At 47.4% G+C, this 17,293-nt stretch overlaps 1 protein-coding gene across 7 annotated transcripts in view; it reads right to left on the reverse strand.

Moving 5' to 3' along the window:
• Positions 1–2,835: 2,835 nt before the first annotated feature.
• Positions 2,836–17,293, reverse strand: part of TNFRSF11A (TNF receptor superfamily member 11a) — a 49,610-nt gene continuing 35,152 nt past the window's right edge. For 6 of the 7 annotated variants that reach the window (XM_032311113.1, XM_032311111.1, XM_032311115.1 and 3 more), the window contains 3 exons: positions 16,496–16,548; positions 14,387–15,155; positions 2,836–3,391 (listed from right to left, as the gene is read on the reverse strand). In XM_032311113.1, the coding sequence (XP_032167004.1) occupies positions 3,045–3,391; positions 14,387–15,155; positions 16,496–16,548 (1,169 nt within the window). In that variant the 3' untranslated portion in view covers positions 2,836–3,044. The remainder of the gene's footprint in view (positions 3,392–14,386; positions 15,156–16,495; positions 16,549–17,293) is intronic. The other variant, XM_032311112.1, reaches the window with a different exon arrangement.

The raw sequence follows: 17,293 nt of genomic DNA on the forward strand, positions 1-17,293 counted from the left end.
ATTCTGCCTTCTTCGGGTAGTGGAGGTAAATGTGGGCGGGAGACCCTATACTCCACTTCCCTTTCCACTCTTTCGCTGCACAGCCAACCTGTATTTTAAAGAATTTTCTTAGGAGATCAACAGTAGATATATCGTCAAAGCAAAGCCTTTTCTGTCCCAACTCTGTTGCTGAGGGTTCCACCGAAAAGAAACAATATAACCAACATCTGACACCATAGCAGACCACAGAGAGCAGAAATAAGTCACATCCATTATTTTGCAAAGAGCCCTGTTCAAACAACCATTTAAAAAAAAATTTTTTTTATGGTGAACTCTGAGTTTAATAATCTCTTTATCACATTCCCCAAAAATTTTTCATTATTGTCTTCATTTTATTTTGTTTACATCTGTCATATACGTCTCTGTAACACATAGACACAGACTTCTATTTGTCATACATTTCTACCACTGAATTGTCTTTGGATCAATATCGACCGAAGGGATCAGGGTGGGAAAGACTACTACCTTTTTCTGAAGGTAGATTCTTAATGTGTTTATTTAGCACCTTTTATTTAAGGAGCTCAAGATACTAAAACATTCACTGTAGCATCCTTTTGTTACCTCTGGGTAAGGAAAGTGTCAAAAATGATCGCTAGTGCTTTTTTATAAAAAGAAATAGGAAAGTACAGAAAGGTGAAAATAGGGTCCATGAGATGATTCCAGTCACAGTAGAAACTCGGGTCTTTAGCTTAGCATTCTACTCTGCGAACCATATTTTGTCTGTTAAACACACTCCATATCAAAATGTATAATAGTTTCTTCCATTTTTATGACATGTCTCTTCGGAAGGATGTTAACTAAATGGGCAGAACAAACAGTAGATTCCCACAAACTAATCATCCTGGCAATGCAGTTACTTCCTGCAGCTTTTTACGTAAGCTAAGGAGTCCCATAAATTAGAGAGCTAGCCTTTGCTCCTCCACTAAAAATTATAATTGAGGGGCGCCTGGGCAGCTCAGTTGGTTAAGCATCTGACTCTTGATTTCAGCTCAGGTCATGATCTCAGGGTGGTGAGACTGAGGCTCACGTTGGGCTCTGCGGTGGGCATGGAGCCTGCTTGAGATTCTCTTTCCCTCTCGCTCTGCCCTGCCCCCCCAATCATTTTCACTTTCTCTCTCCCTCTCTCTCAAAAACAAAAAAAATCATAATCGCTATTATTTCAGCGTTTCCAAGAGATCTGCCACCAGTAGGGAGAAATCAGTGACCAAAGGTCATTCCTTCAGCCAGGCACCTATGGCCATTTAAGTCTGGACACTGACCACTATTAGCACTCTTAAAACCTACCAGAACCACAAAATTAATTTAATATGTTTAGGTATTTTAACTTTTCTTTGGTATATGAGAATACTCACTGACCATAACAGATTGAAGAAGTCAGGTGCTTCCTTTTAATCTGACTCACGCTGTGTGTTTCCTCACGAGAGAGCTGATCTTAGAGAAAAGTATCTCTTTGATAAGTTTTCTTAAATTCACAATATGAGGATTTGGTTTTTAAACAAGATGCTTTGGAAAATAGCAGAAATGTTTTCCATTTCTACAAGACTAAATTACAGATGCACAATTATTTAGGAAGAAAATAGGGCCTATTGCCTAAATACACTTAGGTGGTTCTTACCTAGAAAAAGAAAATGCAAATTAACATTTTGGCTTTATCCCTCTTTCTTTTTTTTTTTTCTTAAATATTTTATTTATGTTTTTATTTATTTGAAAGAGAACGAGCAGGAGAAGGGCAGAGAGGGAGAGGAAATCTCAAGCAGAGTTGGAGACCCTGAGATCATGACCTGAGTGGGAACCAAGGGTGAGATGCTTCACTGACTGAGCCACCCAGGTGCCCCATCCCTTCTTTCCTGAACTTTCCTGGTAGCTGCTTGTCACCCTATACTCGGGCTATCCCGTGTCCTATTTATTTCCCATGTATTTATGAGAGAGACATCAAGAATAAGAATGCCAAGCTGCACCAACTTGGATTTTAGAAAGTTAGTTACCAAAGTAGGTGATTGCCTCTGCTGGAAGGAGTAAACACATTCCCCTCAGGAATGAGCCATTTGGGGGTGGGGAAAGAAGGACCCAGTACGACTTCCGTCTGCCTGCAGAGTGACAGAAACTTAGAAACATTCAGGGGGGGAAATAGGGTTTCCCTTTTTCCTTCCCTTAAAGAAAATGAGAACACAAAAAATTTTTTTGAAAACCAAAAGCCCTTCCATTTGCTCCCTGAGCCTCCCTCTAGGCTTCCCAGTCCAGGCCTTTTCACCAAAAGTGCTTAGTACAGACCTCCCTGCCCCCACCCCAAAAGCCCATCACCAAAATCCGGGCAACCTTTCAAGAAAGGGTGCACAAAATATGTAAAGGAGACCAGCACCCTTAGGAGAATTTCAAGAAAACCCTTACATAGTAAAAACAAAAAGGGGAAGAGTATTAAGAAAATGTTACCGAAATGAAATACAAATACAAGGGGGGGGGGAAGCAGACCCAAAGAGAACAATCATTAAAACATATGCCATAAAGAGACAAACTAATGATGAAATGATAATGGGGAATAGGATGGGACGGAGGAAAACCGAAAACCCTGAAAGGAGGTAAAAGTGGAGCGCCGTGTACCTGTGTCATCAGTTGATACGTGACTGTGGGTATCAGTAAATGCTCATAACAAATGCAGGTGTTTGAAAAGTGCCCGATTCTACAGAGTACGGCGGGCGGTGACCGTCGGGTCATCCCACGCAGATGTACCAGGAGGGAGCGTCGTCGGGTACCAGATCGGGGACCCCGCCGCGCCCCGCCCCGGCGCAGGTGCGCGCGGCCCCCCAGGCCCCGCCCCGGCGCAGGTGCGAGGGCCCCGCCCCCACTCCCGGCCGGCCCCCGTCCGCGCGCAGGGCAGGTGCGCGTGGCTCCAGGACGCGGCCCCTGCGGTGCCCACAGAGGACGGGCCGGAGGGCCGGAGGTCGGCGCTCACCCCCAGGCAAGGCGGCTCTGAGGGGCGCCGAGAGCCGCTGCGGGTCCCCGGGTGCTCAGCGCCGCGCCCCTGCCGCGCCGGTCTCGGCCTCCCCCTGCTCCTGCACCGGCCGCGAGGCCTTGTCGGGCCCCGGGGCGCCGCGCTCCTGCAGCCCCCCGCTCGGGCGCGCGTCCAGGCCCGCACACGGGTCGGGAAAGCGCGGACCGAGGCCGGCGAACGAGTCGCAGCGCGGCGAGCTCTCCTCCTGCACCGGGTGGCCCACCGGCTCCCCCGCGCCGCTGCCCGGCCCCGCCGGGCCCTCCTGGGAGTTCTGGCTGACGTAGACCACGATGATGTCGCCCTTGAAGTTCATCACCTGCCCGCTGGAAATAAACGTGGAGTTACTGTTTCCAGTCACATTTCCTGCAGGGGGAGAAGGAGAGAGAACGGGCAGAAGGTGAGTCATCGGTTCTGGGTGAGAACTTGGTCTTGTGAGGGAAGTTTCCCAAGGGAACAGGCTGTTCCAGCAGCGGCGTCCCCTCCGACACCGTCCCAAAGCGCAGGGACACTCCCAGCGGTTCCTTCATGTGTCAGCTCGCCAGGCGCGCTGCGGCTGAGGGGGGGGGTGGGGGGAGAAGGCGAAAGAGAAGCAAGACTGTGGGCCATGCTCCAGTTTCGTCGTCTGCCACGCGGGACTCGCGACACCGGCAGGAGAGCACAGCAGGTGTCAGGCTGTAACAGGTGCGGCCGTCACCTGGGAAAAGGTGTGTGTGCGGAGATCCCCAGGCAGCAGGCAGACAGTGGCCTGGCTGCGGTCGGATGCATCAGTGAGGGAGCGCGCTGCTCGAGGGAAGGTTGTTGCTTGATAGGACCCTGGAGCCCAGGAGCCCAGCCTCCCCTGTGACCAGACTGTCACACCTCTGAACCTTCCACGGAGGTCCCTACCAGTTCAGCCCTGGAGGGCCATGGGTCCACCCAGGCTCAGTATTTAGCAGAGGTTAAATCAATTTCCTTAACACCTTTAACTCTTGGAACAAAAGAGATTCATAAGACTAAACTAGAAGAAAAGAAATCCTGTAAATCACTCTTTCCTTCTGAACCCTGAGGTGTGTTTTGTCCCTGTGGGGTTCTACCATCACCTCTTTGTGGGTGACTAGATTTGATTTGATCAGTCTTTAATTGGTGAGCCTTTTGGGAAACAAATACAAAGTTCAACAAGGGAAGTCGCTACTCTTATTACTCTTCTATTTTAAAAACCGGTATCTAGAAATGTCCCAGGGGAAAATGAATGCTATAAACCAAGCAGATGCAGAAATGTCCCAACACTCGGTATCAGAAACAGAATCTTTCATTCTGAGGAGAAGAGGGGAACATCAAAACGGCTCCTCACTGTTAACGTCCTCATCTTTTTTTCTCAATTACTGTGACCCAGCTTCATAATAATTTATACAAATTAGCTTTCTAGCACTACTCCACACGTAGAGATTTCCCCCATATTTGGAAGGCAAGTTTTGGATAGTTTGACTAAAATACCAACCGTCTACAGGAAAATCCCACTGGGGAGACTTCCTTCCACCCACAAGGTACCTTGAGAGGAGCTGAGATGAAGACCCAGTGACCCAGGGAACTACAAGGATTTTAAATGAAAACAGATGTCAAGTGTGAGCGACAAATCGGAAAGATTTATGACTCACGCCGTTTCTGTCACAGGCAGTTGTAGGGGGTATATTTCAAGATGGTGGTGGGGATTTATTTGCCTAATAAGCCCCCCAGCAACATGGGGGAGGCCAGCTAGTGTTTCCATTCACCGGCTAGCTGGATCACTCCACATCCTTTGGAATTTATCAGCAAGTGCTCCTAACATATGGTGTACTCTACACTAGGGGTCTACTTTCTAGTATGTCTATGCCTTATTTCTCCCACCAGTTATCAGTTCTGTTTTCACCGGGTGAACTCATTAGGAAATCTAATTAACTATCTAGTTTCTAACGTGGTAAGATGTAGATGTGATACAAGAGGGGAAGTGTTTCTGTAAAAACTCAAGTGAGTGCAAGGACCCAAATAAAAGTGAGTCAGTCACTCAACGCAAAACAAAAGACAATATCCACAAATGGCTGAACTGGTACGGTGACACGGACAAGAGAACTGTTGAAAAAAAGGAAACACATGAAAACTACAGAAGGATCTTGCACTCAAATTTGCTTTGCAAATTTCTACAATTTCCCATTCCACACTAAAGACTGAGAGAGTGGAAGTTAAGATCATGAGGTTAATGTGAAAAAAAAAAAACTATCATCAGCCAACACATATGGCCCTTTACTAAAAATAATCCATGTGAATGTTAAGTTTTGCGTTTTAAGTTTAAAAAGGTGCCCAAGACATGGGATGTGTAAATGACTTCTCCAAGTAACTCAGCAACTACTGACCCTGGGCTGATACCAGGGCCTCTCCTGTGGCGGCTGCGGGAGGAGTGGGCGCCATGACACTGAAGTCCTCCCAGTGGAGAGATCACTAGTTAGTAAACAGACATCAAAGTGAGAAATTAACAACAGTATGAAGATACCATCAACATTCTATTCTAACTGAAACATACCATGTTTTTTTAAAATAAAAGCAGCAATTTAAAAAGTTGTTTAAAGGTGTGATTTTCTGCATATAGTTCCCCTAGTCTGTTATTAGAACATCACTGGCTGCTGGTTCTGCTGGTCTCAGTAGAATGGAGAGCTACACAGAGGGCTTCGCTAGCCACTATGTGATTAGCTTATGGCTTTGAATTTAATCTCCCATCTTCTTCATCCTCTTCATACAGAGATTTATCCACTTATGTCATGGTACATATGATTTCTCCCCCGTTTTAATTAAAATTTTTTTTCCCAACAAATCATCCTCATGAATCCACTGTTGCTGACCTTCTTCCTGGCCAGAATCTTCAATTTGTCTGAGCTCAAGTCAAAGCCCATTTTTTCTTATCATCTTGCACATCAAGATCTTGTTTAATTATGCACATTAAGAATTTCATCCCATGCCAATTTGCCTCATGGCAAACAATATCTTTGATATATTCCATAGGATCTATATTCTTATTTTTTTTTTCTCATCTAAAATGGAACTCAAGACTTTTCGCCTGAGATATATTTAAACATTTCAGAATCCTCTGACTGAGACTGGATCAAGAATATTCTTTTGGGGCTAGGGTAGAGACAGAATGGCGGGGATGGACAAGAACAAGGCCTTTAAATTCCTGACAATTAGGATGTAAAGAAAAGGTATCTAGAAGGAGTGTAAGATTCTAAAGCAATTTTATTTTGGGGGGTGCCTGGGTGGCTCAGTGGGTTAAAGCCTCTGCCTTTGGCTCAGGTCATGATCCCAAGGTCCTTGGATGGAGTCCGGCATCAGGCTCTCCGCTCAGCAGGGAGGCTGATTCCTCCTCTCTCTCCGCCTACCTCTCTGCCTACTTGTGATCTCTCTCTGTATCAATAAATAAATAAAATCTCTTTTTTTTAAAGCAATTTTCTTTTTTTTTTAAAGATTGTATTTATTTATTTGACAGGCAGAGATCACAAGTGGGCAGAGAGGCAGGCAGAGAGGAGGAAGCAGACTCCCTGCTGAGCAGAGAGCCCGATGCGGGGCTTGATCCCAGGACCCTGGGATCATGACCTGAGCTGAAGGCAGAGGCTTCAACCCACTGAGCCACCCAGGTGCCCCTTAAAGCAATTTTCTTTTTCACATTTCTTTTTTTTTTTTTTTTAACTCAAGGTACAATTAATGACAAAGACGTTCTTCGATTAAGTCCGAGTGCATTCCGTCCATGCTGACTTTTATGAAAGTAGTAAACTGACATAGACTGGAGTTCCTAAAAAAGTTCTACTGATCTGCCAGTGACAGTAAGTGGCAGCAGAGCCATCTTCAGGGGCACGTGGCCTGTGTGATTAATGGTGCCCTACCCTCAGAAGGCCATGCTTGATTTAATGCTCTGCTGTCATCATCTTGGACTTATTAATTTCTGCACATGGACACCTCATGTTCTCATTTTTCACTGGGCTCTGGAAATGATGTAGCAGGTACTGAGTGGCTGGCAGCTCTTAGGACTGTTGCTCTGGGGTCTTCCCCCACATTGATGCTTTAATTTAGTGTGACTCATTTTGGAGGTAACTTCTTCTAAGTTGGAGATCTTTCAGTATTGCAGAAGTATTTGTGAATCTGACTTTCTGTACCGATACAGAACTCGAGGTTTGGGAAGACACTGAGTCACAGAGGCTATCTACTGGGGCCACTGAAACGTGGATCCTTTGATATAGTTCCCTGATGCTCAAGCCACTTGTTATTTGCCATGGAAACATCTGACACCAACTTTCTGGTGTAGCACTGAGGCTCGTCCCTATGAGGAAAAGTCTAGGATGGTATCAATGCTACCTCTGATGCTTTGCCTACAGCCTCGAGTTTTGGTTTCTTCAGAGTGCAATGAGAACCAAGCCACCTGCCAAGCAGTGTGAGTGCAGAATCCTTCTAGAGCTGTCTTCCCTCAACGTTCACAGTTGTCTCACCCACCTCAGCTTCCACAGCAAACAGATTTTGGATTCACTCTTTGAATAGTCCAGAAGCACTGAACAATTTTCGCAGAAACAGTTCTCATGCTTTTCAAACTGACTTGTTTTTACCAGCTCACCAGTTTCAGTGGATCAGCTCACAGTCCTGGGGCAGGGAGCACCCACGGATTTAGTAAGGACGGCCATTCGCCAAGTGGGAGCAGAAGGGCCTGGGTATTCCTTAGGTGTGAGTGCTCCCAATCCAGAATTTACTGAGAGCTCCCCCCACACCGGGCTGGCTGCACTGCAAACACCAGCTCCCGGCTACTTCGCATGGGGGCATTCCAGGCTGACTTCTTTCTCCCCCCTCCCGCCTCCACCACTGCCCTAAGAAGGGAAACTCTCAAAGAGCCTTCTTCTCTCATGGCTTGTCCTAATGCAGACTGACCCGCTAGTCATCTAGTAATGTCAATGTCATCCTAGTGTTGCAGTCTCTGAAGAGCAGAAGGTGCTCAGTGCTGACTAAAGGGATGAGGTTTCAGCGGCTGTCCAAGTCCAGCAGGGTAAGTGGGGAGGGACAGAGGAGAGAGCAGGGGTCTGGAAGCTCTGGTCTGGTCCTGCTTGGCCCGCCCTAGCTGTGGGATTTGGGACAAGCCATCTAACAACCTCTCCAGATGTCGGCCTGATTGTTTGTGAAATGAGGATCAAGTTGCAAGCCCTGTTAGCCTGGCAGGTGCGGCCGCACAGAGCAGCACAGAACACCTGTTAAATGAAAGAAAGAAAGAATGAATGAATGAATGAATGAATGAATGAGTGAATGAATGAACGAACGCCTGCAGGACAGTGTAGGGGTCAAATGAGGTGATGGGTTTGAAAATGTTGGGAAACTGCCGACAACAAGGCACAGGCGCGCTGATGCCGTTACTTCTCCCGGCGGGTGGAACTCCCAGGGAGAGAGATGGGAAGAATGTGCCGGGCAGTAATGTTATTTTTCCATGCGTGTCTTGTTGGAAGATCTCAACATGTCTTGAAGACCAAGAGGGCATTTTCCTCCAGAAATCCAAGCAACTTTGGTTTTCTTTGTCAAACTAATTCATCATTATGACGGTCACTGGTTTGAACCCTCATCATATGGTTCTGCCCTAAAGCCCATGGTCTCGTCTCTCCTCACACAAGTCAGCGATGACTTGCCTGCGTCGATCAAGGTTTAGAATGAGTCGGTAATAGCCTTCTTCTGCATATACCTCAGTCCTGAACCGTCCTTCTCAACAGCAAATAATTCCTTCTGATGCGCTTTCTAGCTTTTAGGACAGAAAGGTGTTATAGGGCTAGGCAAGCAGACTGGAGAGGACGAGTCAGCGGGTCCCCATGTCAGCAAGCTACGTGATCCTTCAGGCACTGTGGGGTCTCCTTTTGGGCACGGCTGGATGGCTTCTGTAGTTGATATCTGCCCCAAAGGGGTAACTCTTTCCACTGAGGGCCAAGGAAGCCCTGGATTGTTCTGCGGTTGGGGAGGGGCCCAGCCTTTGTTGGCAGCTGGTAAGGGGAAATATGAAAAGGGAAGGAAGGTGTAGATGAGGCTTATTCAAGATGCCTTACAAAGGCCTGAGACTTTTAGTCTAGTCAGCCTCCAGGAGGACAAGGCAAAGCCCATCACTCCCCCCTTCCTCGGCTGCCCTTCTGACACCTTCCCCTGGTAGGCTGCCCTTGGCATTGATTTTAACTTCACTGCCACTTGAGAAAAAGACAGGGTTGGAGGTATATGAAGGAAAGAACTTTCCTCCCCAAAGAACCGGGGATATTGAAGACAGTACCTCCTGGAGACTGCTGGGGGAAGCGCGGGGACTCACAGGCCAAGGTAGGCATCACTCCCACAGACCTTAGCGTTCCTGCCCATGGAAACTTCTGGGCCTGGCCTGGCCACAGCCCCTCACTCAGCCAGAGTAGTCAGCTCTCCCAGACCCTTATTCTGTGGCACCCTGGAGGGTCTCTGACACACCGTGAACAGAGGAAATCAGTATCGATGGCATCGATGTAATGACAGCGGAGCAGTGGGACGAGGAGCGGGCCTCACAGGCAGAGGGTCAGGAGAGCAGCGTCTCCTCGTCTCTCAAGACAAGGTGACTGGGAATTGTATTTGAAGCTACCTAAAAGTGGGATTTGAGAGCCAGAATGACACGAGGATTCTTATGAAATTAGAAATTTTGAAGAATTTCTAACATTTAAAATGGGTCGGTTGGGTTTACATTAAGACTTACTGGAACTTAACTAGCAAATTTTTCAGGTGACTCGAGACGGTTAAAAACAGCATTGACGTCAACAGAAGCAATGGACAAATGAAGTGTCCATCCTAATCAGAAAGAGGTCTACACTTGCCTAAGTCCTTGCTTGACACGGCCCCTCCGTGCAGTCTCTCTTTCTCGGGCAAAGAAAACAAGCTTCATTTTAAGAACTCAATCTCTGAGAGAATTCACATTTTTAAGCAAGGTAATGCACACTCTTCTTCCCAAAAGCTTATTATGTTGTTTAAAATGCATAACGTGTGAATATTAAATCACATGAACTATAGCAAATAATACCACCCAATTGTCATGTAGATTTTTCTTCCAAGGAACAGAACTAAAAATATACACAAATACACTCAAACTACCCAGGCTACACTGAGTTCTTTTGGAATTTTTTAAAAACTTATTTTATATTTAACCCATATGCTTCTCATGTGATTTTCCTTTTTATGGAAATGCAAGTGCTGTTTTAGGCATTTGGAAGAAACGGAGTATATGATGATAAAGGAAGGGAAGTATTTAATAGTTCCATTCTGAATCATGCTTGAAAGTTACTTAGAATGGCTTACGAATGAAACTCTTCCAAAACGAGCCCCATTAGAATAGAGAGAAAGCAAGCAGGACTGAATTAAAGTATACAGTAAACACATTTTTTCATATATTTTGAGAGAATGCACTGACTTTCAGTACCAATGAATATTGCCAGATAACCAAATAATAACCAAATAACCAAATAAGCCCTTATAGTACTTAGCTAAAAGCAAAACACAAGCTCATGGATGGCATTCCAGCAAGAAAGAAAAGGAAGTTAGAACTAGATAGAGCATTGCCTATTGCTTGGGGGTTGGGGAGACAAAGAGAAGAAAATTAAGGTAGGAGAACCTTTATCTGTCTTTTCAGGACGGAAATGGATGGTCAAAGATAGTTACTTCAAGAGAGGGGGACCCAGGGACGGGAGACCGACCGAGGCTAGGGAGACACGGGGTCAGGCAGTGCCTTTCAACTGCCAGTGCCCTGGGCTCCCAGGAATCAGCCTTGGTGTGTCACTGCCTCTTGCATGAAGCAGCTCACCTTGCCTCCTCCACCCAGGAGACTGAGGTCCGTCCAGGAGAGCTCATGCCAGTCCTGCCATGCCCTGCTTGGCCTCCAGCTCCCAGAAGAGACTGAAGATGCGGGAGGCTAAGAGTGAGTTTAGGGAACAGACAAGGAGGTATGGTCTCCTGTTCCTCTAGTTACCCATGACTCGCTGAATAAATGAGCTTTACACCCTGTGACTAAGCTGCCTTGGAGACACTGGAAAGATCAGGTGTGGAGAAGGTCATGGAAATTCCCACTGAATGGTGTGCTACCTAGAGGCCCCTTGTTGATAAAGGCGTGCACCAGCATGGCTCAGTGAGAAAGACAGAAAGCGCACGGAAGTGGGGGGGAGGGTGCCCGCGCAGCCAGCACACCTGCCCTCCCTGGTTCAGAAGTAGCACTGGAGCAGCAACTTGAAGGACAGGAGGAGTGGGCGCTCTGGGAAAGCGGACAGTGTGGGTCCAAGGCAGTTCACACAAGCAGAAACACATGAAAGAGCAGAAGAGGCAGGTGAGACATGACTGTAGAAAAAGGGGCTGGCTCTGGCCAAAACTTGGGTGGGGGGATGGGAGGAGAGAGCAGGCCGAGGGGTGGGGTGACAAGCGGGGCTGGGTGGGGAAGGGGGGGAGGGAGGGGTGCTAGGCCGAGGGGAAGGGGCAGCAGGCTGTCCGAGGCCTTGCTCTCTCCAGTTACTGATTTCTTCAGTTGTCCATTCCCTGACCTCAATCTGTACTTGTTTTGTGGGGTTTCCCAGTCTCCAGGGCTCAGTAGACCCTCAGTAAAGATGTGATAGAAAAACAAATAGGAAGCTGCTGTTCATTGCTAACCGCTGTGGACCCCGTAGATAAACACCTGTTTCCAGCTCAGAAGTGGCCAACGCAAGAAAGTGGTTTCGGGAGCCAAAAGCAAGTCCCCAGCCACTACAGACACCTTGGTTGTAAGAAGTGATTCTTTCTTTCCCATGCACTACTTTTCTGGATACAGTGAGAATTCTCCAAACTCCAGGTGAAAGGATTTATTACCAAGGTGGCCGCCATCATGTCCTCAGGACAGTAATGTCAGATGTAAATTAGGAAATGGTTTTATAAGACATAGCCAAAGACATGTTTTCCCCTTATTGGTCTTTGCATAATTCTCACTGTTCTTGGAAGGTTATAACATTGCTGGAATAGCTTTAACAGTGGATATTATTTTTAAAAGTTACCCTTGTAGAACTGTTTGAAGAGCTACCCTTCTCTTCAAAGGGATGCTGAGAGCCCAGGAGCTATTCCTCCCTACTGAGGAAGTGCCCAATCATGTCATTTTCTCAGAAACCGCTTGATTTGGTTGTGTGTGTGTGTTTAAATAACCCACAAATAAAAAACTAAAACCTAACCAAAAAGGCCACCTCCAGTGGCTTTCAGGAGATCAAACAGGATTAGGTTCCCTCTCATCTGTCACCCAAGCTCCATACTCTTTCACAGATTTTATAGAACATAAATAATGACACTCATAAAAAAAAAAAAAGGGGGCATAAAAGCAATGATGAGAAAGTGCTATTTTGACCAGAAACCAGAAGGCCTGTTCATGTAGAAGTAATTATGGAGAGAACAGCACAGCTTAAAAAAACCAATCTGGCCGCTGCTTCTCCTCAGGCGAGAATGAGTTCGGCCCTCTTGCTGGCATCCGCAGGCAGACTCTCCACGGATGTTTTGCATGGCTAAGCACCAGACGAAAGAGAAGAGAAAGCAGTGTAAACTTTCTGCAAATTAACACCATTTAGTTGATGACACACTTTCCCCCCTCCTTTCCTCCATGCCTAGCGGTTTAGTGCGGGAGAAAGAAACGGTAATGAAAACCAGACTAGGGCACTGTTTTAACTCTTCGTAGGAGGGCACAGGTCTGGCTTTTGGCTGCATGGCACTAAGGGGGAAAAAGATCTCTTTAAATTTGGGCAACTCTTTCCTTCCAGCAGCTGCTGACCCTGTGCACACAGTGGCTAACATCCCCTTCCTGTTGTCACTCGCTGAAAAACTGGTCTGCCCCTGGCCATGGTACCAGGACACGGTCACTGCCACACTCAGCTGTGGCCTCCCCACGCCCCCAGCCCCCCAAACCTGCATTCTGTATGTCTCTATGACCAACAGATAGAAAATCAACCACGGAAAGAAGCAATTGAATTCTACAAAGGAACAGGAGGACTAAACATTTAGTTATGGAAATTCCTTGAAATCTTAAGGTGGAGGTCTTCGAAAGGAAAAAAAAACCAAACCAACAAATCAGTTCTTGGGGGAATAAAAAAATCCCCAAATGTATCTCCTTTCAGCCTGACTGAGAACTGATGTTATAGAATTTACACATCAGTGAATTTGTATAGTTGCAGCAAAACCACCAAGCCTGGGAGACCGATCAAAGTACATTGTTCTGCCAAACAAGCCAGGAGCCATCCTCAACACGAGGCAGAAGAGTCTCCATTCAGGGCAGACTTTAGCTACCCCTGGGTTATAAAATAATTCAAACAGCAGCTGCCAGCACTACTTGCTGTCTAAATAAAGAGGCAGAAGCGAAGAAGAAAAGGCATCCCAGGATAAAGGAGGCCCGCAAATGGGCTCTTTTCCTTTTTTCTCTTTGAGGGTGGGAGGATTCTGTGAAGCCCCTTAAATAGCATAGACCCATATATTCATTTTTCTGGAGCGAGTGTCTATAGCTGTCAGAAGATTCTCCAAGAGATCCCCGAGCCCCGGTGTGGTAAACAGTCCCCGAGCCCTCACCATCGGCGGCAGAGTTCCTTCTAGCTACAACATAAAACAGATGGTGTTTTACCCTTGTGCGGGGAAAAAAGTTCTACTATTGTAACTGGTGGGTTATTCATGCTCCAGCGGCACAGTAGTGATAAACCTCTACCACGATTTTCCATCGCAAAACGATCCTCCTGGTTCCCTACATGTACCACGGGCGGCGCTTGTAAAAGGGGCTTCGCCTACAGAGCATTTGAGGACAGTTTTACTGCATCGTTAATTAGGTATAGAACCCACAAGCTACTCTGAATAAAAACTCATTAATGAAGGATGAACCAAGCAATGCTGTTTGTCCCCCTGACCATCATAAAGGCTTTCTCAGAGGAGATCTGAGGTAGAGGCTGCTTTAAAAACAATACCAAACCCCAGCGATCTGAGGGAACACCTCAACGTCAGCAACCCCGACGTCCACGCTGCCTTCGGAGGATGGGTGCTGGGTGCGGGAAAGCGGACGGTGGGTGCTGGATGCGGGGCGCGGGGCACAGGGAAGCGGACGGTGAGTGCTGGGCACGGGGCGCGGGGCAGCGAACAGACACCCCCTGGGGTGGGGCAGGGTCACAGTCCACAGACTGCACCTGGGCGTTCAATCAAAACCCACCCTGCCAAGAAGTCTATCAGGAGAAAAGGTTCCAGGGGAATCTGCCCCTCGTTGGCGTCCTTCCCCAGACGGTCTGGGACACTGGCCTCCAGACGCTGCCCCAGGAACAGGCCTCTTGTCTCCGAAGCAAGAGACACACCAGGAGCATCACTTACCAGAGGCAGGCGGCGGGTCACCGGGGGCGCTTCCGGACCCGGGGCCTCCCCTCGCGGCTCCGGGAAGCCGGGCGTCCGCCCCGTCGGCGGGCTGGTCCGCCCCGTCCGCGGCGTCCTCGGGCGGGAGGCCCATGCCGTAGGCGCACTGGGGCCAGGGGCCGCTGCTCGCCGAAGCCAGGAGGGGGTGCCGGGCCTCCCCGGCCGGGTTTCCGCAGTTTGCACAGCCATCGGCCGAGCTGGCGCTGGCTGCCCAGGGCGGGCAGTGGCCGCCCTCCACTTCTTTTTGCAAGTACTTTTCAGAGGCCACGGGAGTCCAGTCAGTCCTGCCCAGGGGCTCTGCGAAGTGGCCGCTCTCAGAATCGGCCAGGCAGTCTGTCCCAGTGAAGCACTGGCTTAAACTGTCATTCTCCCCCACCTCCAGGGGCTCGGGGAAAGGCGGGGTGGACTTGCTCCCAGGCTGGGTGAGGAACGGCGAAGAAGAGTCTGGGGTCTGGGAGGGCCTGTCCACATACTCGTCTTCCATGGGAATCTGCCGGAAGGGGTCCCCCTCTATCTCGCTGACCAGGGAGAGCATCCCAGCCTCCTGGCCTTGTGCACCAGGCCCGCCGCCTGCACACGCCGATGCACAGAGACCGCCACTGTCGGGACAGCACAGATCTTCAGAGAACATCTTCTCTTCCAGAGTCAGCAGTAAGACACCATCACAAATTTCATGCTGACTAGAGGCCTCCCTAGGAGTGCTGCTGAAATTGTTGCCTGAGGACTCCTGCTGAAGTAAATTCAGAAGACAGAAGTATTAATGCCCAGAGTTATTAGAACATGTTTCTGCTAAACATGGCTGGAGATGGTTTAGAGTAATTATTTCCACCACAACAAGTATAGATGGAAACCTCCTTATGGCACTTTATTTGTGTTATTTAAGATTACAGAGTCAGGAAGAACCCTGAAATAGAATATGGGAACCAGAGAATCAAACTGCATTTCAAACGAGCGTGTTCACACTGAAGCAAAGCAAAGACCTAACTCAAGTAACTTTACAACACGGTATTTTGACCATATATTCAATCTAAATTAAAAAAAAAAAAAAGTAAACAAAAAAGGAACTCTAGTTAGCAGTTTTGGTTTTTTCTGTAGTACAGTTCAAACATTCTGAAACTACTTTCTGTGTATTCTAGCATTGAGGAATTGAGTAAATATATTGAGAATAACAGGAACCAGGCTTCGTCCTGTTGGAGAAGGAAGATTCAAATCCAGGTAAGGGAGAGACCAAATGAATCCCGGGGTGTTGGAACTGGACCTGGAAGAATCAGGATGACCTCGTGGTTTAAAATTTACATTTTAAATTCTATATATTTAAATATATATTTAAATATATCTATTGTCTGCGGTATCTGTCTTTATACCGCAGACAATAGATCTGTGGAACATGATGGGATAATCAAAGACATTTTTAATATCACATGTGGATCAGATAATAGTTTGTATCATGATTAACTATCTTGATTTTGATACATGTACTATGGTTATATAGGAGATTGTGCTTTTTCTCAAGAAATCCACACGGAAGTATTTAAGGGTACAGGAGCATGATGTCTGTCATTCACTTTAAAATAGTCCCTGAATAAAAACACACACAGACGCACTTAGAGATAGCAAACGGTACTGCACTGTGATAGTGTGAGCACTTGGTGGGTCTGAGTTTAGGGTGTGGGGGAGGTTGGGTTTTGGGGGTTTTTTGGTACTATTCCTACTGCTTTTCTATAATTTTGATTATATCAAAATGAAAAGTCACCAAAATAACTAAAGACTGGAGGGACATGGCAGCTCCTTCCTGCTTGGCAACTGTCCCAGGCAATCAAGATTGGCGCCAGAACAACAACATGAATAATTATGCTCACGGATACGATGGGGGAAGGAAATACAAAGAAAAGAGCATTTACCACGGGCGCCCACTTGGGCTTTGAGGGTGGGGATCAGTCCTGGGATTCGAGGTTCCATCCCTCAAGGAAGCACCCTGTTTACAGCGGGGCTCGAGGTTTGACTGATAACAGCCACATTGGCCTAAACCATTAAAAGGGTGTTAAGGAGGCTCTTAAGATTTCAATTTACCTTATTTCCACTTAGGCGGCCGCAAGCCTCATTGACCCAGTGCCACAGATTAGCTAGAAAAACAAAGTAAGGATAAGAACTTCATATTACTTCATCTAATTCAGTATTATCGATCACTATGCCAGCTCAATATCTCTTTAAACACGATCCTCTGAAAGTCTTTCGGGGAGAGTCCCTGCGAGTGAAAACATTTAAAAGAAAAATCAACCAATTCAAAGACTCCTCCTCCCCCAAACAGAACCTTCTGATCTATGGAAAGCAAAGTATCCTCCACTACTGTTGCACGCAATTCCTCTGGGCACACTCAGAGCTGGAGGCATCCCCACTCCCTTCACCACTTTCCCGTGACTAGGAGGGCAGGACGGAGCGAGGCACTGCCGGGCAATGATGAAGACACAGGCCTAGGGCACTGCCCTTCCAGGAAACCGGCTCACACGGATGTACGCATGTACGACCAAGGAAGAGTGCAGTCCCCGGCCGGAAGGCTGTCAGACCCCACTGAGTGCCGGGGGCCCCCAATCCTTTTCCACTATACCCTGTTGCTTCCCAGGAGAAACAGTACGTTCTGTAGCATCCACAATGCACGTCTCCATTAAGTTTTAAAAACAGAAGTGATGGGGGCATTTGGGTGGCTTAGTCGGTTTAAGAGGCTGCCTTAGGCTCGGGTCATGATCTCCTAGTCCTGGGATGGAGCCCCAGGTGGGGGTCCCTGCTCAGGGGGTAGTCTGCTTCTCCCTCTGCCTCCCCCCTGCTCATGCTCGCTCTCTCAAATAAATAAATAAATAAATAAAATCTTTA

This window comes from Mustela erminea, chromosome 13 (genome assembly GCF_009829155.1).
Source record: "Mustela erminea isolate mMusErm1 chromosome 13, mMusErm1.Pri, whole genome shotgun sequence".
Taxonomy (NCBI): Eukaryota; Metazoa; Chordata; class Mammalia; order Carnivora; family Mustelidae; genus Mustela; species Mustela erminea.